The sequence below is a fragment of the Mycteria americana genome, chromosome 5, assembly GCF_035582795.1.
Source record: "Mycteria americana isolate JAX WOST 10 ecotype Jacksonville Zoo and Gardens chromosome 5, USCA_MyAme_1.0, whole genome shotgun sequence".
Lineage (NCBI taxonomy): Eukaryota > Metazoa > Chordata > Aves > Ciconiiformes > Ciconiidae > Mycteria > Mycteria americana.
In genome coordinates, this window is record NC_134369.1 from 60,285,064 (window position 1) to 60,310,199 (window position 25,136).

The 25,136-nt window shown below is 36.1% G+C and overlaps 1 protein-coding gene across 5 annotated transcripts in view; it reads left to right on the forward strand.

The window, feature by feature from the left end:
* EML1 (EMAP like 1) overlaps window positions 1-25,136 on the forward strand; it is a 132,202-nt gene that overhangs the window by 79,967 nt on the left and 27,099 nt on the right. For 3 of the 5 annotated variants that reach the window (XM_075503572.1, XM_075503570.1, XM_075503573.1), the window contains 6 exons: window positions 850-982; window positions 9,993-10,127; window positions 15,526-15,554; window positions 17,067-17,093; window positions 20,289-20,418; window positions 24,580-24,729. In XM_075503572.1, coding sequence (XP_075359687.1) covers window positions 850-982; window positions 9,993-10,127; window positions 15,526-15,554; window positions 17,067-17,093; window positions 20,289-20,418; window positions 24,580-24,729 — 604 coding nt within the window. The remainder of the gene's footprint in view (window positions 1-849; window positions 983-9,992; window positions 10,128-15,525; window positions 15,555-17,066; window positions 17,094-20,288; window positions 20,419-24,579; window positions 24,730-25,136) is intronic. The other 2 variants (XM_075503571.1, XM_075503575.1) reach the window with 1 other exon arrangement.

A 25,136-nucleotide genomic window follows, 5' to 3' on the forward strand; every position in this document is an offset into this window, starting at 1 on the left:
TCAAGTGATGTACACAGCTTTCTTCCCTGCTGTAGGGAGAGCGCTAGTTGTGTTTGTGTCCGTGTTTTCAGGATATGGTCCACTGTAGTTTTCATGTTTGTACTTATTGCTTGCAGTTTTAACCACTGTTTGTTTTTGCAACTAATTTCTAATGTACTTGATTGGGACTTTTCCATTATTCTAATATTAATTAAAAGTATGACATGTATATCATTTTTTGAGACAATGTTTGATCAGAAGAACAAAGGTAGATAATGTCAGGTCATTAAGTCCACTGTTTTGCTGATTTCAATCGCTTTTTCTGAGTAAAGGGTAAAATTCCTTTTTGTCAAACAGAAACCCACATTCTTTAAAAGAAGGGATTTTTTCGGGGAATAAGGAGTTCTTAATAAATCATTTGCTTGTAGAAAACCTGCAAGAACATTGAGGGATAAAGAGCTGGGATGGCTCTTTAGATAGGGGCTCTTTAGATGGCTCTTAAGATAAAGGGATGGCAACCTGCCTTCATTTCTAGCGGTCTTCTGAATGCTATCCAGGTGGGCAAGAGACTGATGCTCTTTTAAGAGAGCAGGATTGTTTTCTGTGGCAACAGCTACCTTTTGCACTTACCAGTAAGCTCCTTGAGCTAGAACAGAGTTTTGCAGATGAGACAGGTTATAGAATTGTGTGCTTAAGCCATATGCAGATGACTTGTTGAAGTTACATGTTAAAACCCTCATCTATGGTGAATTTAGCAATAGTGAAACAAAAATGGCCTACTGCACAGATATTTTAAAATATTCTAATGTTGTTTGCTGGGGGGGAGGGAGAAAATTAAAACAATTACTTCATCTTCTTCTTGTTTTACAGCAAGACCGCTGGTACAAACCCTGCCTTTAAGGACTACTGTTAATAATGGAACTGTGTTACCAAAGAAACCAAGTGGCTCTTTACCTTCCCCATCAGGAACCAGAAAGGAAACTGTATCACCAGCAGCAAAAAGGTACACATCTATCAGAAACATAATCATTAAATTGAGAAAATAGTCTATCTTCTCTTTTAAGCTTCTAGATACATAGTTTTTCTTACTTGCAAAGCAACAGCCTAAATATTTAGTTCAGAAAGAAAAGGAGAGATGGATTTCATACTAAGAGGCTTTAAACTTATTTGGTCTAATTAGAATTAAGGTTATTACCATGAATATTGAAAGAATGCGCAATGCTTGGTCTACTAGTTTGTGTTATTTTCTTGCTACTACAGTCTAGCATATAGAGAATAAAGCATTTCTCCTGTGCTGTTGCGTAACATGAAAAGTAGTGCAAGGATTCTTTTAGTAGCTAGCAGAAAATACATACTCTGCAGAGAAACTGTGCTATCATTACAAATCAGTATGTTACCTTTGGTGGTTTTCTCTCACTAAAAATTATCATAGAAGCTGCATGTGCAATGTTAGAAGCATCTCGGGGAGGAGGAAAATTCTATGCCTAGCACATATTTATGCAAATGAAAACATCCATCTTTAAATACATGCTAATGGTAAGGTATCTAAGTCCTTTTAAAAATTACTGCTCTGTCTCAAATTGCTTTGTGTGTGTAGTGTTTTTAAGTGGGCTACATGTTTTATACATCTAGGTTATAAGGAACGCAATGGATCGAGTGCAGGAAGTTCAAGTTACATGTGACAGTTATTGTGGTGCTAATCTGCTGTATGGTTTCGCTGTAAAAGATAATAGTGTGGGGGGTTTTTTTGTTTGTTTGGGTTTTTTTTTTTTAACATTTCTTTTGTTCTGTGTCATCCTCAGCTTTTTGTAGTGATGATGCTGTCAACTCTGAGGAGGGCAAGTTGTGGAGATGAGAGCGTTAACCTGCTAAGATCTGAGGTCTCTTTTTTAAAGAGAATTTTTCTTTAAAGGGGAGATGGTGACTAAGGATATGCCTCTCTTTGTTACTGTGTTGAAGGGGACTGATTTTCCAGGAAGCTCTAGGTTTTGTTATTGTAGAGAAGAGAGAAGCTATGCCGTGCACAATTGAAAATGGAAAATACCATATTTGTTTGTGTCACACAAATGAACTCTATGAGCTCCTTTGAACTGGGGCTCGCTCCAGCTGTAGGTTTTGGCAGGTTGGCCTGAATCAGCCCTTAAGATAAGAGGAGGAAAGCAAATACTGTATAAACTGTTCCATTATTAGAATTATGTTATCAGAATTTTGAAAATGAGTGAAAGAACCTGCCTTTTAAAAAATAATTGGTGTTTAAAAAGGAGTACTATTTTGTATATGCTGAATTTTTAAAGAAATTTTGTTCTTTACTAATTATTCTTTTTTTAATTCTCATCATTTCATTCTCACTAATAAAGTTTCAAGTCGTAATTATAAAACACATGAGAAAGCACAAACATTGGCACACTTCACTTGTGTGCTGAGGGTGTGATTCCTGAGTCGCTACAGTCCGTCTCTGAGGTTCAGCGTAGGACTTTCTGCCCCAGAGTAGGGTAGATGAAATGCAGGTCAAGATCATACTTGTGCTTTCTCTGTTCTGAGAGTCCTTTGCATAATTCGGGTGGTCCATCAGGTATTGCCTGTAGCCTGTGGGCATTGTCCTAGCTCAGGATCCCTGTAGATAAGTGACACCCTGCAGACCTTCCACCTGACCCATCTGCAGTCTGGATACCCTGAGTGCCAGTGAGAAAGTCCTTAGGGAGCATCCTTAGGGAGCATTTTTGAACTGTCTTGATTCCTGTATGAGAAAGTCTTCCACAGGATAAGGATTTAATGTCCTTTTATTATCCTTTATCCCTTCTCTTTGCTGAAGAGGCTAGACTGAAGGCGCTTTAAATATGCGCTATGAAAATGTATATTCAGTTTTGGAAAAGAAACAGTACACATTGACAGTTTTACTGAAATAGATAGACACTTATTAAGAGTGCTCAGGAAAGCAGGGTTATTCAGTGTCCTGAAAAAAGCAGGTGCTTTTTTCCAGGTGCTGTGGAATTCCTGTTCCCTTCAAATGCTCTAAAATTCTGTATTGATTGTATTTAATATGCAAATTTTATTTTTTGTTAAATTATATTGAAGTATATTTCTATGCCTTGCCTATAAATATACTTCAACGTGAAGGGTGTGGAATGGTAAGGACCTCACCAATGAATTACTGTACAAAACTTTTTTTGGTAAATTAGTCTCTACTTTTAGTAGCTTTTGATAATGAACCTTAAAATAACTGCTGAGATTTCATGTTTTTATAGTAAATCATGCTCCAAATATTCAATATTTAGGGATGATGTATTAAGTGTTCCAAGTAGCTTACTTGCAAACAGTCAAGTAGATGAATTCATTATGGACTTATTAATATGAATTCATTCATACTTTATATTTATAATGGACCCTTTTAACACTCAGGAACTGTATATGTTTATGCATAAAACAGTGATGGAAATATAGCAGCAAGATCAAATAGCCCTCTTTTTTTTAAGGGGTAGGACTTGTATATTTGTGTTAAGAAGCTTCACTCAGTGCTGAACAGTTTACAGATGGTGTGTAATTTTTAATAATTTTTTTAGTTCTGATTTTTGTCATGGTTTTATAGTGCTCTTTTCGTATAAACTGATTCTAAAACTACTACTTCATAGTGTAGGCATTCTTTAGTTCAAAATATGGTAATATGGCATAGCAGCTCTAAATAGAATTAAGTGTTAATTTCAGCTTGGATACTTTTAATAATTTTCCTATACAGTATAGCTGCAGAACTGAAAAATATGAATTTTTTCAAAATGTGAAAAAGTAAAATTTGAAAAGTGAAATTAAAAAAAAAAAGAAAAAAAAGTATTTTTTCTGAGTCTTCTTTTAAACCTTTGGTTTGCTGTTGTGAATTACAAATATCTGCTAGGATTACTATACTAGAAAAATACAACCTTCAATTTTTTTCTTGTCTATGACCTTATCTTCAAAAAAGACAAACATCCAGGTTAATTGAGTCCCTCCCAAGTGTTTTACGGAACACAGTTATGAAAAGGTGGATAACAAATAAATAACTTCTGATTCCTCCATTCTCTGCTACTTTCACAATTTAGGTTAGCAAGTGTATGATACCCAATTGAAATTACATCAGTCTCTCCCTTGAAACAGTATGTCATGCATATTTATATAAATACGTGCAAATAATCTCTGTGGGGACCAAGTGTGCATCCATACATTCCACTGCTTAGAAATAGATGTACTTATTGGTATGTCTGCAGACACAATCTCATTTCATACAATAGCTGTATTTAAATATGTTGGTTAACTCATTTGAACCCACAGGTTGGTATACGGCTTATCTGCCTTGCTGGATTACCAAGGAGATGTGGTTCAGAGTTCACTACATTTTCTGATTTCCCATTTAATATTTGAAATGGAAATTACTTCTTCTGGCAGGAATATAAAATTGGAGGTAATAAAAAAGGCTCAAGGCAGAAAGGGTGGAACTAGCAGGCTTTTATTTGAGTTCTGCCACATATTCTCTCAATGACCTTATGCAAATCATTTAACCTCTATGCATATTGGTTTTCCATATGTAAAACGTGTATCTCTGGATATCAGTAGGTTGTTATAGGGCCTAATGTGATAATTAGATCCAAATCTTGCAAAGTGTTGAGTAACCTCAACTGACTCTGACTTCAGTTAGAATTGAGGGCACCAAACCCTGCTTCAGCATTCAGAGCTCATATAGTCAACCCCCAATTATCCAAGTTAAGGAAGGAATGAGATAACCTGAATAGAGCAAAAGCACAAATACAAAACATAGGTCAATTGGATTATAAAAGTATATGGTGGTAATACAATGCAAGATAGAAAGCCTGATGATGCTGGTGATACTGGGACCAAAAATTCTGGTCCAGCACCACCAGGCGCTGCTGCGCTCAGGTCATGGGGTGCCATGTGAGCACAGCTGGGTGGCTTCCAGGTGCAAGCCTGCTAATGTAGAGCTGAAGTGATTTTGTGATGGGCTGGATAATCACCTTACACAGATAATCAAGAATTGCCTGCCTTTAAAGTGCTTCAAAGACATCTTTGCAAAAAGCCTTTGCTCAGAGGGTTTGATTTTAAAATTAATATGTTTACTACTTTTATGCTGTAGAAGCTATTTTGAGTACCAGCTGTTTGAACGCTGCCATATTTTTGTTCTGAACTTGTACCTAAAATAATTATTTGAAGATTTCATTCAGAATAAGATGAGTTTAGTATATCGTGAGCAGAACTTTCCCTTCCCCCTGCACTCTTCCTTTCAGATGTAATGTGGCTTGAAGTTTGGTGCTTAACACTAAATTTGTCTTTGGAATTTGGCCAGCACACAGTAGTAATGTTTTGTGTTCCCTATTAAAATCTAGGGGTTTGTGACTCATCTAGGATGGCTTTGTTTCCAGGAGTTGAGGGGGAAAAAGGAAAAAAAAAAAATGTAAAGGAGGAGAATGCAGACAGTACCTTTCCCAGTAGGGATGCTGCTGCAGGCTGCAGGCTAGCACATACTTTGCCTTTCAAAAGGAGACAATCAGTCATTCTTTCTCCCCCAGCAGATTGTAAAGTATTACAATGGTGCAAAACTCTGACAATGGAGATCAAAAGGAAGAAGCTGGAATAAAGAAAACATAAAGAGCTTTGTTTGTAGGGAGAATAAAATACTTTAATATGATAAATTCCTGTTCTTCTAAAGTCTAAACACATGGCCCCTAGGAAGTTGTTCAGTCGCCTGGAATTAATGTTCTGCGTTCTGTTCTAGGGGCAGCGATGGTTTGTAACTGGCACACACACAAACTCTGTATCGAACCTTCAATTGAGTCTTCTATTTAACACTTGACTCTCAAAAAAATGTTTTAAAATAAACCCAATATAAATTAAAAAAGAAATCCCTCTCCATTGAACTTCGAGTGGCAAAACTATTATGCCACTTCACTATATCTCTAACAATTAAAGTTATTAGTGCATTTTGCTCAAAGGCATGATGAAATTGAAGTCTTATGTTATTCTTGAATTTATTCTAATTGATTTAAATGAGGGTCAGAAAGAGTGCTAGACAAGTTTCAAAATATTATTAAAATGATCAGTTACTGTCTAAAAGCATTATGCACTATTTTTTAATTTATTTTATGGGAAAGCTTTTATTTTTTTTCCCCAAAATTTTGGTAATTAAATACATATATATTTTAATTTTGGCCAGATTTGTTCACCACAATTCAGTAATGCAACCATCTGAAACATTCATGCTATGCAGTGGTATATGTATGTATATATGAGGATTTATTTTCTTGTCTTTAATGTTGCTTTTTTAATAGTCTTTGTCTTCTAGCTGGATCATCTGTCTTGTTTCTTCAGATAGCCTCTTTGATTTTCTTTCTTTTTTTTTTTTTTTGAGTCGTTTTAGAAATGGTCGGTGTATTGGAGCATTGCTCAGATTTTGTCATTCAAAGATACATGTTCTTAAATGTATGGTTTGCAATGATCAAACATCTAACTGAGTCAATAAGCACTGTGTTGTTTACTCTTGCACGTGACTTCATATCTTGAAAGCATGCAATTATGTCTCTTAATGTAAGTTTGTTTTAAATGTCGTTTCCACATTTTATTGTTGCATTCACTTTTTATTCTGCTTTGTTTACGCACCTCTCAATCTGGATTAAGCAGGTCTGTGAATCTTCTCAATGCATGCAAACTGAAAAAGCCTGCTCTAAGGTGAGGGATCCTTAATAGCTTTGTAGTGTTGAAGCTCAGTTGTTTTTCCTTTCCGTTTCGGTTCAACTCATAAAAAGTGGCTGTTTTAGTACAAGCATTAACATGGTAGAACTGTAATTATTATTCCCATTTTTAACATTTTCAGAAGTACATATTTAAAACTTCCTCATCATTGATAAATGCATTGCAAAACTTAGGTAATAATAATTTCAGTTGTGGTATCTGCATTATCTCATGCTAACATAATTTTTATTATAGGGGTGTTTCATTAGACCACATTGCCGTCTTAAACAAGTTAAAAATTGTGTTACCAAATGTTATCTTTTTAAACAATTGAAAATGCTCTCCTTTCATATCACTAATGTGGAAGCCAAATTCTGGAATCCAGTTATACTCTTACAAACCTGTAAGTTAAAAGAATGTTTTCTATCATTTTAAATTCCTCCTTGGGTGACAGTGTATCTACTGTATGGATATAATCACTGGTGTTTAACACTACAGCTACCAAAATGTGTATATGCCAAAACTGAGCTAATATAATGGAGTTATAATCCTCTTTTCCAACCACCTGCTAATACTTCTCACTGGGCTTTTGTTGTTGTTGTTGAAAGTTTAAAATAAAATTTGTCAGAAGATAGCATTGCTAATTAGTTTAAGCAGTAATGTACATAAGCCAAACGAGTTTAAAAGAACTTTGTTCCTGTGGTAACAGTAGTTTTTATACTGATACGAGACTTCATTATTCAGAACGAAGATAGCATTACACTTTAAAGTTTTAGTCCCACCCATTCATTTTTTTATCTACCAGTTAATCATTTGAATGTTGATAGCTATAAAAATAAAACCCCAAGCAACATTAAAATTAGTTTAAAATTGCTTCTGTAACTTACATTTTTTCAAACATTAGTATAATTTGGTGATTTCCTTAATTTAATTTCAATGTAGGCTAATACTGCCTCTTCTTTTCCTTAACCAGGAAAAGATGCCAAAATAAGGTTTGATCCCACAAAATCACACAGAGAGGATGTTTTTGCAAGTACCGTATATAAAGTAGTGGAAGGACTCATGCCAGTAAAGATATTTTATGTGGAGTAAACATTTTCAGTATCAAGGCTTTATTTTTTAACTGGAGTAGTATTAAATTGGATGCTGTTACGAGATGCAGGGAGAACAATTAAACATTAACAGTATACTATTTAATTTACTAGAGGAGGTTTTTTCATGCATTTGACATTGAGATGACTTGGATAATGTTAGGCTAGTGTAGGAGACACTTATTTCTGAAATGAAGACAGAATTAAGTTCTTTTTACTGCTTTTTCCCTTCTGCTATGAATGTATTTTGTTCTGTGCCTGTATGTAGCTTCACATTCTGCTTGCTCTCTTACATCGCCCTCTCTACAGAAATGGTATTTTTTAAAATTTCAGCTTAATCATTTGAATCGTGCTTGTTTTTAATGCAAAAACACAGCACTGAACATCTGTTCTACCATCAGATGTTCCAGAAAGTTTTCTGTCAAGCTACCCGAGATGCATCTTAACATGCATCTTCTCTGTGGAGTTCCCCCTGGATGGGGGCTTCCTTCCTTTCAGAAGAGCGGTTGATTTGCAGAAAGACTCCATTTCAGTTGTTCCCATTGTTTCCGTAACTGAGCCTCAGGTGAGGTGTTGAAGCATTCTCCTCCTCGCTGGTAAAAGGACATTGAGGGAGCAGGAATTTTTTTTTTTTTTTTTTTTAAGTGTATCAGTGGTGGTGTACAGTTGATAAACTGAATATTTTTTGACCAGACAGAAAAGTCGATCTCATTTCCTTTAGTTATGAAGAGCCAATGCCTCTCTTTCTTACACCACACACAAAGTAGTACAGAGCCTGAGGAGCTGACTGAGATAACAGGGTAGGGGTGGTTGTTAGGAGATGATGGGGAGGTTTGGAATAGTCCTCAAGGATGCTTGAGACAAACGTTATGGTAAGCAGAGCATCTCTGGGGGTGTACGAAGGTCAAGGGGGAGCTGGCTGGGGTTGGTAAAAGGGGTGACTGGGATGAGACTGGGCCTTGAAGGAGCAAGAACAGAAAGAATTGAAGTTGCCACAGAGGGAGGGAGCTTGTGTTTAGGATTTGGGTAAAGGGGTGTGAGCTTGAAAGCAATCATTGGTGTCCATGGCTTCTGGGGTGAGCACGCCGCTGAACGTGCTTGTTTAGTTATGGGGATGTTATGGGTAAAGGGGAGGTTTCCATTCTGCTCTTTGGAGGGGAGAAAACAGCACAGGACTGGGGTGGGGAGAAATGAGACCCTGACACCGAGTCCTGTTGTTCAGCTGCTGCTGTGGGGGAGATTCCTGCCTTGGTCCGGGTAACGCTGCTTGTGCCTCTCTGCTGCACAGGGAGTGCAGCAAAGTGAAAAGCATCACCCAGCTCAGGGCCTTACCCTTAGCTGCTCCCTGTGCTCCTAGGAAGCCTTGCTTTAGGGAGAAGTGCTTTGGACTAACGAATAACCACAATAATTTGTCTACTATTAGGTGTAAGCTCAGAGTGGGCTTCCCTTAACTTACAAAGTAATACTGCTTGTGTTTTGGCTCACGTTTTTCCATCAGAGGGAGGTGGATGTCTAAGGGGTGCCATAAAGTCATACAAGAGCTCCTTGATAGCTGTCTTGGCAGGAAGGATGGTTGAAGAGTGAGACAGTAAGGCAAGCTTTAAGCCTTTGAGAAACCCCTTGTCAGGAGATGTGGGGAATCTAATCATGTAAGTAGGAAGCATACATTTTTGACAAGCTAACGAAAAAATGCAGGCCAGCTCACCATTAATTGCACTTTGGGGTATGTTAAAACTAGCTTTGAACCACAAAGTAATTGATACTGAGTGAAGACACAAAGTTAGCTTGCTGTTGCTCAAATTTTGACCTACTTTTGGCATTCTCTGTTGTCTGGCTGGAGGTGTCAGGTAATATGCTTTCTCATTAAATCTTTTACTTCTTACTAAGAGAATCCAAAAGTCCAGAAGTGTGGAGTGGTAGTCAGAGATTTGAAATGTGACCTAGAAAATAGATACTGCAACTTACTCTATGATATTGGCTTAGCCCATCTTCTATTTTATGACTAAGGAAAAAGCAGTATCTTTATCTCTGTTGCACCAGGTACTCAGCAAAATGTTCATGTAGGCTCTTTAACAAATGAAGTTATGATTAAAAACAAAGTTGTAGTTATTTTTAGGGTCAGCGTTCTACTTGATATGTTTCTCAAAAATATTTGTTGTAGAGATACGTGCTTTTACAAGTGCCACTGTAAAACTTGCTCCTTTTTTTTATTAGCACCGTAAAGAGAACCAGTTCAGCTGAGCGTGTGTCCCCAGGCAGTCGGAGGGAAAGCTATGGAGATTCCAAAGGGAGTCGCAACCGCACTGGATCCACCAGCAGTTCATCCAGTGGTAAAAAGAACAGTGAAAGGTAATGTTATCTAAATATTTATCTCCTTTCTCTGCCTACTGCCCTAATAATGAAATTAGTTTCTTCAGTGAAATGAATTTCTCTAGTTTAGCAAATATTGGGAGCTTTTTTTTTTTTCTTTAAAAAGCTCCAACAGTTGGACAAAAATATATTTTAAAACATTTCAAATAAAACAGGTTTTCAAATTTAGATTACATTTATTTGCCTTATTTTCAAACCATAAACAATGTGAGAACTTTGAGTTGCCCAGAAAAGTTCGTAATTTTTCAACATCCCTTTTCCATTATCTTAGTGTTTTCCCTTGCTCTGCAAGTTCCTGACGTGTACTTCTTCAAGTTCCTGGTTGTGGTGCATTGACCCCAGCTGGCAGCTAAGCACCACACAGCCACTCACTCCCTCTCACCCAGCAGGACGGGGGAAGAGACTAGGAAGAGCAAAAGTGAGAAAACTCATAGGTCAAGATAAAGGCAGTTTAATAAGTGAAGGAAAGAGGAAGAAAAAACAAAACAAGTGAGGGAAAGCACTCGCCACCTCCCACATGTCAACTGATGCCCAGCCAGTCTCTGAGCAATGACTGCCTTGGTCTGAGGGTCAGGTTAAAGAGAAATGGAGGGAGAGGCTTACATGCAAGTGCTATCCAAAGAAGTGGAATAAAGTGATGCCTATCTCTGTGTATCTCTGATGGTGCTTCTCTGTACTGCTGATAGTCCAAAGAAAAGAGAATGTCTTGTCCAAGGGTTTCAGACTTAGGATGGTCTTGAAAAAATAGCGATTCATTGAGGTTTGTCAATATTGTCAGTATTGGTCAACTGTTTCTTTCCTGTATTTCCTACTCAGATTTTAGTCTTGGCCATTTCACTTGACCTGTCCTGTTCCAGTTCCCTATGCAAAAAGTGGTGTTGATTGTACTGTTTCACTAACTCACAGATGATTTGACCATGGAAACACAATGTTAATGAAGATCACATAATAACCTAATTTACCTGCTCTGTCTGGTAAATTGATGCCATCACAGGAGTCATTGGGTTGCTCATGAGCTGATGGCGTGGCACAAAACATCCCTTCCTTTTCATCCCTTCAGCATCTTCACTTGATGTAGCTTGTTGTGTACTAATGATCGGCCTAAATATGGGTGATTACATTACTAATAGTTTGTTTTCTGGCTTACGTTTTCAGCTATGAAGCAAGACAGCAAGTGTGCAAAGTTTATGAATCTTGGGAAAGGCTTAGCAAATTACAGGAATAATGAAAAAAATAAGAACACAATCGGAGAAAAGGTTATGAAATTATAACCAAGGAAGATATAATATTTACGCAAACTAGAAATTTAGTTAGTCTGAAATCTTCTTGGCATTGTGCATCTATGCATGTGAGTGAGGTTTTTATAAGCTGACAGAATTCTGCAGGACTGGGCCTTCTGGTACTTATGGAAATTTGACTTTATCTCAACATGTGACTTTTTTTTTTTTTCTGAAATCTTTTGTAGAATAATTATAAACAACAGATAACTAAATAGATGCATTTTTGTTTATATGATTTTTGTACTTTAAATTTCCTAAAAGACTGAAATATAATTGCAAAAAAAATTACTGTAGCAATTAACTCTTTAAGTAATCCATAAATAAATACTACTTTTGAGAGGAAAATCAATCTGTTATTGGATTACTTAGGAGCCATGACTCTTTCTGCATGTGCAGACTTGGACAAATTTATTAGTAAATGTCTCGGGCCCTTCTAGAATAGAGAATGCGTACCTTGATACATCTGATAGAATACTGCTGAAGTAGCAAACCAAATATCAACACTCTTAGGGACAAGTGAGCCTGAAAATTTTGAAAGGCAAAACTAAGCAAAAACTTAACGACCAGTGAAGGGACTGCTGAGAAGATAAAAGCTTGCTCTTAGTTTAAGCTGGAAATTCTGTTGAGTGTTGCAATAGTGCATAACTTCATGCAGCTACATTGCCTCAGTGAAGTCATTAACAAGGAGCTGCTGTTTTCTGTATTGATCTCTTGAAGCTGATGGATTTTTCTAAGGCTTTACTTCTTACTTTGCATAGATGTATAACTTCCTACTCTGTTGCACGTATCAAATTACAGCAACAGCCCTTATGTTGTGACCTCATTGATTTAAAAAACCCCATCTTACATAAACAAAACAAATTTCTTACAGAAACTTTTTGTTAAAAAATTAAGTTTCTGTAATTAGATGGATAGACTTGTTTTCTGGAATATGAACAGGAATATTTCACCTACCAATGGTGAAATGTCATTACTTTTCCAATTTACTGTAGTAATTTACTGTAGTTTTTCAAAAAAGTTCTAACAAACATATGATGAGCCTGTGGTGTCTTTTCTCTGTGTATTCTACCTTGTACAAAAAATGTCATTAGATCAAGTCCCCAAAAGGTGAATTCTGTGTGTGTTGTGCAGTGGAAGATATACCTGTCAAAATCTAAATACAGGGCTTTGCAAAATCTGTTTCTTGACGATATCCCTGAGTTCCTGCTACATGCATAAGGTGATAATTATCTGAAATTAGTTATATGTTAAATCTACTAAAGAAATAAGGTGAGAATATTAATTATGTTGTTCATTTAAATTAAGGAAAGCTATGACCTCTAGCAGCTACATAGAGGTACTGTACACTTGAAAAATGGATTCCAAAATAGCTGAGAAATAAAACCATTATGACATAATTACTGGTTATTGGCAAAATTGTTTTGTTTCTGCTCTAAAGTTGATCATGGTACTTGAGATGCATTTTTAATTTTTTCATATTATTGTAACAGAAACCCAATGGTTATGTCATTCTGCAGTTGTTAGGCCGCAAAGGGTTGAGCAACAGCATTGATCAGAAATCACTTACTTTGGACTCGGGGAGGAGGTCCAGCACACAAGTGATGCAATGCTTAAATAATGTGCAAGTATCCCAAGGAACTAATCAAGAGCACGTGTTAGATTGCCTTATCTGAAGCGAGTTGATGTTGGTGCCACTGTCAGAACAATCATGGCATGGTTAGAGAGTTTTGTCTGATTTATGTCACATGCAGCCTGAGGGTGTTCAGCACCACGGCTCTCACCTCCTTGAAGAGTGTCCTTATCCTATGGAAGAGGCTGGCTAAAGACTCGCCTCATGCTTCCTGTTGAAGCTAGGCCACCGTGCAAAATATAAAGCAAGAGTCATGGGACCAGAAGAAAAATGAGCATGATTCTGTATGCTGGGGGCTAAGGCTGTCCTCCTAAAGCTAACTGTATGTGTGAAAGAGTGAGGAAGAGGGTGTTACTTAACCATCTACTCACAGCCTTATTATTTGTATCATTGATCCTTATGGGTCCCTTCCAATTTGAGCTATTCTATGATTCTATTCTGTGATTCTGTGTCTGGTCTGTAGATGAAGCTTAAAGCAGAATGCATGCCAGGAATCTAAAAAGGTAATCGTGAAATTATTGTTTTTCAAAGTGTATAGAGTTGTAGGCTGTTATGCAAAACCATAATGCTATAGAAAGCTATTTTAAGAAGCTTTAAGCATAAGGAGTAAGGAGATGACTATAATCTCCCGTGCCACTATGGGGTGGCTCTGAGCCAGGGGTAAGCCTTCCGAAGGGTTAGATAAGTGGGAAGTGACTCAAGTTCACAAAAAAGAAAAAGGGTAGTCAGCTCTGAGCTGTGTGTGTGGTTAGGGTTGGTATAATTAGAAAGTACACATGATTTGCTTTATTACTGTCATGAATCAGCCTTTCACATTAGCTTGATTAGGTTGAATAAGTCAGCATGATCTGTTCTTTTGTCTCTAATATGGTAGCATTTCTGACTAGTGCTCCATCCCCTAAAGTTTTTATTTTCTAAAAATATCTTCATTCATAAGAGAAAATGTTAATCTTGGTGTTAACAATGGCAACACATCATGCTATTTATATAGATGAGATTGGCTGTGTACGCCAGCTTGAAGCATGAGTTTTGATGCGTGATTAATACTAGGGCTGATATTATGAAAAGTTGCTAAATCAGTGGGGTAGGATCAGTAGAATGCTTTTTTTTGTTGTTGTTGTTCTGTTTTGGTTTTATCATTAAGTAAATGTATTATTCTCAATATAACTGTCAAATCAAGGAAAAAGGAAAAATACTGTAAAATTATTTGCTGCAACTTCTATTGCAGAGAGAGAAAAAATCTTTTACGCTTAGAAAAAATTGTGTGCAAAAATCCAACCCAGTTTTGTTTCTTTTTTTGGTTTCTCTTTATCTGCCCACTGCAGTCTAGGAACGAATGTGGAGATGGCATCACAGCTCTAGGGATATTTCATGCTTCAGCGTGTCCCCATCAGAATGATAGGGCTTTTAACCCTTTTGGGATCACCCTAAGAAACATACAACAGTAATCTGATATTTCAAAAGTTTTACTGGATAGAAAGAAAATGGAACTGGGAGGAAAAATAACGGCATAATATAGCTTTATGTCCCTTTCATGCTTCATCAGAAAAAACACCTTCAAGCCTAACTATACAGGGGCAAAGAATAAAGGAAACAAATGACTGGCATTTCTTGAAAAAGATTGCTTCTTTCTGGCCAGGGTAGTACTATCCAGAGAGCTCCTCAGCTTTTCTGCCTCTTCCTTCTCCACACGCTTCATGTATTTTCCCCTCAAGTTTTGCCAAATATTTTCTCAGGGCAAAAAGACAAACTGTTTCAGGTCGTCTTCCAGGCAGCAGTGCAGTGAGAAAGAGAAGACGTTTTAATCATGATGGATATGTGCTTTCTGGGTTTTACCAAGTACTGTCATTCAACAAGAAACAATTGGGCAATTCTGTGTTTTATGTAAACTCTTTGGAAAAACATGATTCCAACTTTGGTTTTCTACTTAAATCCAGAGAGAACAAAGCCATGAAGTAAGTGAACACCCACACATGCACTGATAGAGTAGCACCCCCTGCTCCACCTACGCAGAGAGATATTGTAGTTAAGACTATATTCCTAACTACAACTAGCTTTTTATTATAGTTGTAGACTGCTTTAGAGTAACAAATCTCACTGACTGGAAACCACAACTGATGTGGCTACTCATGACCAGTTTCAATGTTCTCCTGTAAGTGGACTAACTCTGCAGGAGAAGAGGATTTGGTAGTTAGTGGAGGAAAGTCTATAGTTTTGAGAATGTAAGGAGAACTGAATGTAAAAGTTTTTAACACCTGCCACCAAGGAGCCACAACGTATGCTGGTTTTAACTGTGTCTGCCTGGGGATTTACCTTGTAAATAATTTAATTGAAAAAGTATTTTTATTTATATGTAAAAATATAATATATCTTTTATATTTTTAATTTTAAATTATATTGATACCTTTATATATGCAGACTGTATGTGCACGCTTTTTAAATAGAAATGTCTTCATTATTTTCACAGCAAACCCAAGGAACCAATGTTCAGTGCAGGTAGGAACTTTTAAAATTTTTAAGCAAATAACAACTGTGATAACCTAATAGTTTTTGTTGGTTTGTTTGTTGTGGTTTTTTTGTTGGTTTTTTTTTTTTTTTTTTCCCTGTGGATGCCTAGGAAAACTGGTATTGGGAATCTAAACATGATACTTACAGGCTACTGATGACATATTTTTAAAAAGTTGATCAGTTTGCTCTAGTTTTTATTGGCCCAATAGGTTTATTTTACAGTTAGGATTCTTTGTAAGAAGATAAAGAAGAAAAAGGCCGTGTCTTCTTACCCTAAATATGTCTTCCCTTTCAAAGCAGTATAAAGGTTTTGTTAATTAAAGCATATGCCAAGTTCCAGCTATGATGCTGTCATGTTAATTTAGTTATAAAAGGGAGCCCTCCGCTACTGTTAAAGAATGCCACATCTGTCCCAATGCCTCGTAATAAAATTTGTCAAATTACAAATAAAAAAGGTGTTTTGTTACTACTGTTTTGGAAGTCTATCTTTAATTTGAAACCCACGTTAATTTTTTCCTATTTATGTACTATCCCTGTAAAAAGATTTTGAAAATGACATAGTAGGTTTAAGTGAAAGCAGAGTTTGTCCTTGTCATTAGACAGTTACAAACTTTTGAACAATCTTTATCAAGATATGAAGCTGAATAGTATATACAACAGTTATTTTTGTTCTGAAAAACCAGGGACAACTAAAATAAAAGCTTTCTTTTAACAAAATAAGGAAGGAAAAAACTCTGTTGTACATATGTATCATATGATCAGATGTATCATATTATTTTTGTGTATAGTTCTACAACAGTAATCATACATTAAGCTGAAAAAGTAGCAAATCTTTTGTTTGCTGCACTTTGTTGGATCAGCATCCAACAAAGCTCTTCAGCTATACTTCAAGGTTTAGTGTAATTGTTTTTGAACTCAACAATGTATAAAACTAGGTAAGCACTTAAGTCTCTTGTGACAGTACAACCACAGTTCATGTCTCTTTCATGAAAACTGTTGGTTTAGAAAAAGAAAACGTCTGATTCACACAGAATATACTTTTCTTGCATAACATTTCTCCTTCCCTTGCACCATGTAAGCAAAGCTATTTGGAATAATTTTTCTTCTGACACTTTCCCTGTAGATAAAGATCAGTAATTAAACAGATGTGACACTCCTTTACCCTTCTCGCCTGGACAAAATTCCTACTGAAATTAATGATTTTTTTCTAATAAAGTTATACTTGGTATTTTACTTACTTTAAGCACAGAGTTGCATAATGGAGCTTAAGCTAGTATTTTAATGATAGAAGAACTAAACAGAGCCCCTAGCTGGAGGAGAAGGGTTTCGACTGTAATTACCCAACGTATGGCATGGAGCATGGCTCAGTGTTTTGTCAAGCACCAGGTTAGCCTCCAGCAGAATACGACTGGACAGCCGGTAGAGCAGGTATTTAGTGAGTTTATTGTATTCAAACACATCTTTATCTAGCCCTTCTGTCTCTGTCTCTGTAATCACAAGGGAAGCGCCGTGTGACACACTGCAAAGGTAGGCTTCACTTCCAAAACCTCATAGCTCTCGAAGCAAAATGGTACTGGTGGGATAAAAGCTCAATGTATAAACAGCTATTTTCTAACTTGCGCACATTTTGCAATGTTAAAACTTTCCTAGTTCTTTTGGATGAAACAAAAATATACAATCTATTATAGAGTCTACTGAATTATAACCCTCAGGTGCACTTTAATAATAATGGGTTATAATTTAGATTCCTGTGGAATTTTTCCAAAGAATTTAAATTAGAAAAAATATGTTGAGAGAGCTATATGGCAACACGTGGATGTTCACTGTGTTTGAAATGATGTTCTGCACTTTTGCTGAAATTCATATAGAATTTGCCCCTTTGTTGGCTGTTTCGCTGTTAGCCTAACATGATTATAGAAGCCTTGGTTTTTCCCTTGCTTTTTCTTACTGAGTAGACTGTAGATTTTTCTGAATGTTCAATAAACAGACCCAGACCTCCAACTAATTTCTCAGTGCTTTTTGCTCAATGTCATAAAGCAGAGTTACATTTGGTAAACATACCATATTGTTTTCTAAAGCTTTAGCTAAACTGTAGTGTAAATATGCACATTTTTGATGCATGTTTATGTCTGTGATATAATCACAGATTTGTCTTGCTTTTGAGAGATAGCTAAATCCTAACAGTTTTTCCACTAATCAGCATCTTTCAGCTTTGCAATGAATCTAAAACTTCACAAAGCAAAGAATGTTTGTTCTCAAGGCAAAGTCTTTTCGAGAGTCTCTACCTCTGCGTGTTCTTTGTACAATTTTATGCCTACAATCAGTAGTGGTCTCCTTTGCAGATCCTACTGGCATTCATGTGCCTTCTTATTTCAGTTCAGTAACTGTTAATTTTTACAGTTATTTTCAACAACAATTTCAAATTTACAAAATTGCAGATGTAAAAGATACATTTGTCTAAAAGTTTCACCATTGGTCTGTCTTTGTAGTTTGATGATTGTCTGTCTTTACATCTATATCTTCACATTTAGAACTCTGCTGTCTTAAAAACTTAGTTATGAAAAATACGAGGAAAGGGATGTAGATTGGTTATGTAGGTAATATGTTTGGGTTACTAACAAAAATCAGTACAGGTGGAATTAATGTTACCAAAAGTTAGAAATAAATACACAGTATGGATTTCTGTGCCTGACCTAGTTATCCTCAGTTTCTCTTTATAGTTGAGAGAGAGAGAGAGACATTCTGAAGGCATAATTTATATACTTGGTATAATTTACTGTACTTGCTTTTGGACATCTGCCTTAACATGTGATTAATTTGTCCAAAAGTACCTGTTTCTCCCTACTTACTCTAAAAAGGAGTTTTGAGTGACTAGGTCAAATACTTCCACTGTAGATGGCTAAATGCAAGTTTTATGAGTCCCATAAGTTTCAGGTGAGAAAAACAGTTCAATGAATTAAACTTTAATTCATTCCCAGCTTTTGATAAGCTCAGTCAGGGCTTGTCACTGCTGAAAATCTATTGACTTCCAGTGCGCCAGTATCAGTAGTATTGGCATGTATTTCAAGCTCATTAAATAGATGCTGCATGCGCATACAAATAGTGCTGTAATGCTCTGCTATGTAATGCTCTACCCTCTATAGTTTATTTTCCAATACAGATCTATTGGAGTAGATTTTAAAAAACAATTCCAGTATTCTAGCATTTTAACAGGCATCTTAAACTCCAACCATCTGTCACCATTATTTCACCATTATTATTGCTTCTTTTTAGCATTCAGTTTTCTGTTGTTTTCATTATATGTATGAATTCTGTAAACGAAGGGATTTCAGAGAGCCCTAGCTGTAACTTTACTGTGACAGGTCAGGTAGATCTCCTTCCCAAATGAATTTAGTCTAAAGGCAAAATACACGTATATTTAAGTAATATAACATAGCTATGATGTTTATTTGTTCAACCGATAATTTTTATTCATTTAGTCAGGATTTGTAGCGTATGCATATTTCCAATTAAAATAAAGCCTTAGTTTTCAAATAAAAAAAAATTGTATAGTTGTAATGATACTTAGCAATTCATAGCATAATTTTAACAGTCCTAAATTGTATAATTTTTTTTTTTCATTTACATGATTTTGTTACTTCTGCCCTTCCATTTCCTCTGTGCCCACGATTATTCTGTCTAGTAACTCTACAGATGTCACTGACTCCAAAACTGCTTGATTCGCATGAGAACAAGGCTGAACCCCTTGATCTGCCGATGGAGCAGCAAGAGCCAGCACGTTCTGAATGTGGACAAACTTCACCAGAAGTTCACAGGACACCCACTTTGGCCTTGCCAGTTCCCAAAAGTCCTAGTCAGACCTTCATGGCATTTCCCAGATCTCCTAGTTTTATAAGCCCCATGAAGTCCCCAAGTCAGTACTTCCAGATCTGTTATTAATCCCTGTTTCTCTCCCCCAAAAATATTTCTTACCAGTTCAACACATTACTTTTAGTATTTTCTTCTAGAAATGTTTACTTCTGTCAGCCAATTCAGTTTTTGTAGTTTCTCTCCTGTATGTCATTTTCCTTTCTTTTAATGTGCTGTCAATGTTGTCATTCCTTTTTCAATGTTTAGTAATTCTTAAAGCACATATCTTTTCTGCATGTACATCAGCATGATTCCTTTTACTAATTGTTTGTGTTCCTTATTTCGAATGTATCTCTAACACTGTATCAAGTGTAAAGCATATCTTTACACTGAGATGCAAGAATGCGACTGAGTGTTGGAAAATACTTCAGATGCTGATGCTCCACTGTAAATATTGATTAAGAAATAAAATTAATTTTAAGTGGCATTTCTGCGTTAATTGTAATCTTTGATGTTTCCCCCTTCATTTTTAATATTTCAGAAACTGTAATATTGTAACATTATTTTTCACAAAAAAAGTTTTGATTTCAGTCCTTTCAGTTTTGTAGTTCTTTATGACATTGTTTAGTTCTAATTCTGCTGCTCAAAATATTTAGAGGAAAAAGGGAGTTTGTATTTTTTTAAAAAAATCTGCTTAGTGATTATGATTTAGGAAAAAAAAACCAAACCCTGCTTAATTTCGAAGTTTGAAATTGCATGTCATTCTGTAATTGTAACGCACCAAACTGTTAAGTGGGAAGGGATGGAGGCGTGCTGGAGTTCTCCACTGATGGGTTTTTTTGTGTAACACTAAACATTTCTGACCTTTTGTAGAGGAAGGATACGTAAAAATGTTTCTTCGTGGACGTCCTGTTACCATGTACATGCCCAAAGAGCAAGTGGAATCTTACAATTTGGAAGCAAAAGTAGAACTACCAGCCAAGAGGCTTAAACTGGAATGGGTGTATCCTTTCTGTGCTAGAGGACTACTGGAAATCAATCATTTCTTAATGATTTGTTTTAAATAATTTTTCAAGCTAAAGTATAGCACAATTAAGATCTTTATTAGTAGGGTTCGTTTCATTAGGGAAGCGACATTCCATTCAAATAGGTGTTAATTTCTCGAGGCTGCTGTTCTGCACCTTCTGAAGTACAGGGTGGCAGTTTAAGGAAGATTTTGCTGAAATGTTGCCTGAAGGTTAAGTCTGAAGCGTGCTAATTAGCTGAAGATTAAACTGGGCATATTGTAAGAATGTAGTGAGCTGTGATTATTAATTATAGTATGCATAAAACAAGCTCATGTTTTTTTGCTGATTCTCAGCAGTAATTTATCGTTTTAAACTGTGTTTTATAAAATGTGCACCGTTGTCCTTTAGAGGATGCTATAATCAACTTCAGTACGTGAATAAACCCTGAACTGAATAGTGCTTTGCAACTGATAGGTGCTTAGTAATAAAATTCATAAGATGTCATATATAAATAATGTTTGAATTTGGATTTTAAACTGTGTTTAAGCACCATAAATACCAAACAGCCAGAATTTTCCACTGACTTCTATGAGTGGACATAATTACAGAATTCTAACTGGAAAGAAATCAATGTTTCATTACCTACAGAAATTTTCGCATTTCATTTTTAAACATAACGAGAAAATATAGTCTTTATTGAGAAAAGAAGTGACATTTCATTTTTGTAAAATCTTAGTATATGTATTAGATGATTCAAGATAAAATATAAACACAACAAGATCTGAGTTTATTTGAATATCCACTATCTTTACAGAAATGAAGTCTTCATAAGGTTTTCTATTTTAAGAAAAAGACGGTTCTTTGGTCCCAAAGAGTGCAAATAGGAACTTGCTTTGTCTTCATAAAAAAGAAGACAGGCTGCAAATAGTCTTTTTCGAAGTTGTATAAATAGAACTGCATGTGGTTTCAGAATGCACACAGAGAGTTTCCAAAAGTCCCATTGTATTCACAAGAGATTAATGACAGATTTAGTAACCATTCTTATTATTCCTATTGCAGCTGAGCCTGTAGGTTCTACCCCACTCTGCTGGAACTGCATAGCTGATGCATACAGAAATAACTGAAGATGAGTTAAAAAAAACAAAACCCACACAAAATTAATAAAACAGCTGAGATTAAAGTGATAAATACTGGTTGCAGCATTTTACCATCTAATTGTTGTACAGGCTCTTGCCATATATCACAAGAGAATTGAATGATGTCTTTTTACACTGGTAAGGTGCCCCTTGCTTAAGGGGCCTAAGGATGATATGGGAGAACATGTTAGGATGCTTGCTGAAACAACAACAAAACCCAATCACAAACCAAAACAGATTGTCATTAGCAGTATGTAGATGGAAGCTGAAGTTAATATTTCAGACTATTATAAGAAATTATAATTAGAGCAGGTCATGATTTCAGTCTCATTAGTTTCTCACTTAAGCTTACTTAAATGACTGAATATTTGGCAGATGTAGTAGTATTTTTAGTTTGCATATTCGTATGTCTTTCCAGGTGTGTGTCTGTGTACCCAGCAGAATCCTATATATAAAGGTTGTCTATGAATAGAAAAGGTATGAATTAATGAAATGATCTAACTAACCCTAAATGGTTACTGAGGAGGATGCATATTTTTCCAAAAATACTGTGCTAACTTTCTCAGATTTTAATTTCTTTGCAGTTAAATCCAGTCATGATATCCATAGTTAAAAGTTACACCAATGACTAGGTAAATGAAAGACTTCTTTTTAAAAAAAAAAAAAAAAAGAGAGAGAGAGAGAGAAGATAATGCCCAATTTACAGACTGTAATGATGAGAAGAAAAGCTGGGGACAGGAGCGTAAAATAATTTAAGGAGAAAGACAAAGACAGCAGAAAACCAACCGATATTACAGGCATTCATTCTAGTTAAGTTGGAGAAACTGAGCTGTTTGCTTGGAGGGTAACAGAATGGAGTAGGAGAAAACACCTCTGTAGTGGACAAATCAGCCTGGCTGTGGGATTACAGCCAGAAATGCTTTATAATGTAAGAATGGGGATAGAGAAACAAGATATTGGAGGTGAGACAGACAAATGGAAAGGGCAAAGCAGACTATGATGAGAAACAGAAGGAAGAAAATGTAATGTGTGTAGATTTCAGGGCATACCTGAACCCTAAAGGGGTTTTACAATCATGTTAGCAGGTATCTGGGTAAGCTGAAAAAGGTTCAGACCACATCAGATACATTCAGACATGAAGAAACAGAAATGCTGAATGATGAAGTGTGAGGGAGGGCTGAAGCAGAAATGGTACAATCCGAGCGAGAAATCAGCACTGGGGACATCAGGGCGGGAGCGGTGGTCTGCACAGATCCGTTTGAGACCAGGTCACTTGGCAAGCAGGAGGTTTGAAACAAAAGCTGCAGGCCAAATGAAAAGAAAAGGTCAGGATAACATTCCCTGAAGTGCCAACTCACCAAATCCAAGTTGAAGCCATGGAATCCGAGTGTGGGAAACAGTGAGGAGAAGGAGAGATCAACCCCAGGAGTTTACATCTGAGAAAAAAGGCTGATAGAAAGAAACTGGGTGTTTGACAACAGCAATCATGCAAGGGGTTGAATGCAGCATTGTTCCCCACAGGAAGAATCATAAAGAAAGGAGATTTTCCCTAAAGAATGTAATCTTTCACATTTAATAGCTATTTTTATGCATAGGGATTTGTTCCTTGTGAATGTCTGTATAATGTTTTTACTTCACGTTTTTTTTTTTAAGTTCAATTCCTTACACTAACTTCAACTGCTAGTTCATTACAAACTTTATTATATGTTGTTGAACTAGGGAAATTTTATGTTGGCTTCACTTGGTAATGGTATATGGCCTTATAAAGAAAAATAAATTTAAAAAATTAAAGCATTGTCCTGCAATCTAGAGTAGTAACTCTAACCTTTACAGACATATTCAAAATTGATAATAAATGCTTTGTAATTTGAAGATATTGGTTGTTTACATGTCTTCAAATTTGAATATCTCAAACTGGAAGGAACTTTGGCTGAAATACTTCAGTTTGGGAGTCCAAAAGCTGTATTTTTGAATGCACATTTTGGTGGTTGGGTATGCAGCACTACTTCTATTGCATTTATTTGAAAAAATTAGCAAGCAGTTATTTAAATTCCTATTTTAGAACTATTGTACTTCCTTCTTGGATAATGTTAACGTGAGTGTATTACTTTGACTGGGTTATCATTGACCCTAGAGAATAGTGCACAAGTATCTTTTTAATATTATATAATTGGGGTTTCAGTACCTCTTCATATATTTATTACAGCTAGTTTCTCCATATTGACTGAATTAGAATGCACTTCTGTTTTGCCAAGATTCTGCTAATGCTCTTTCTCTCTGTTCCCATAAAAAAGGAAAGCCAAAATAGTTGTAGTCCCTAATGACTCTTCAGAATAATAAAACTACATAATTTGGCTGAATTAACATTCAGTCTAAATGAGATTATTTCTGGATTAATTCCAGTTATTTCATTGGATTAATTTTAGATTAGTGTTGATATGACTAGCATCAGAATTTGGGTCACTGCCTTTTAAATACTACAAAAATAAATTGGAACGGATGATGTAACCCTTTTACGGTTTCATATCCATCTGGCTGGTAATGCCCAGAATAATGAAATCAATCAACCTGTACACGGGATAATGCAATCAGTCCTAATGTAATGCAGGGAGATGTACGGAATGACTTATTAGTGTTTCCATCAAGTCTAAATTTTTATTTTAATTAGTCAACCAGTGTAAATAGTAAATACACTTGGGAAAAAATTAATATTGCCTTCGTCTTGCATTTAGCAAATTCCAGAGGATACTAAAGAGGTAGTATGTTTACAGATGCCTGTATTCTTTACATGTATTTTCTGTAGGATGTGTAGGTTTTCAGAAACTCAAAGTCTGAGAAATGCTTTAGCTCTCTATTGTAGTAAGGGAGGGAGTTCTGAAGACTGTCAAGTGATAAAGCTGTGCTCAAGCCAAGAGATGCCAACTTCAGGAAATACAGGGGCAGAAAATCCATTTTGGTTTTCCCTATTTTTAACATTCTGCATTGGTAGATAATGTTATTGCAGCTTGACCGACATGCTAGCTATGGATATAGGGGTCGGGACTGTCGCAGTAATCTCTATCTTCTTCCAACGGGCGAGACTGTGTATTTCATCGCATCTGTAGTTGTGTTATTCAATGTTGAAGAGCAACTTCAGAGACATTACACTGGTCATAATGATGATGTGAAGTGGTAAGTCACCTAATAACCCTTCTTTTTTCTTCTCAAAACGGTATTTGGGAGGTAATGTTTTGTTCTTTTAATATAGTTTTGAAAATTCAAGTGATTTAACCTCAAAGTCTTGCATAGGTTGGGTCCTTATGCCTGACAATACGTTTGCACAAATAAATGACTGTAGTCATAGTAAGGTTGTCAAATGTCCGTTACAACTCTGTCTGGTCAGCACACGAAGCAACTTCTGTCAGGGTGTGATGGCACAGACCTGAGGATATCCAAATATGTCCCTAACAGAGCCTGAGTTTGCTCGTGAAACCTGCTTTGAAGTCTATGCTGCCGTATGTGCTGTGCTGCCTTCTTTGGATGTGCCTCTCTGCAATTGCTGTATTGATGTTCTCCAAGTTACTGCTTGTTTCTCTAAG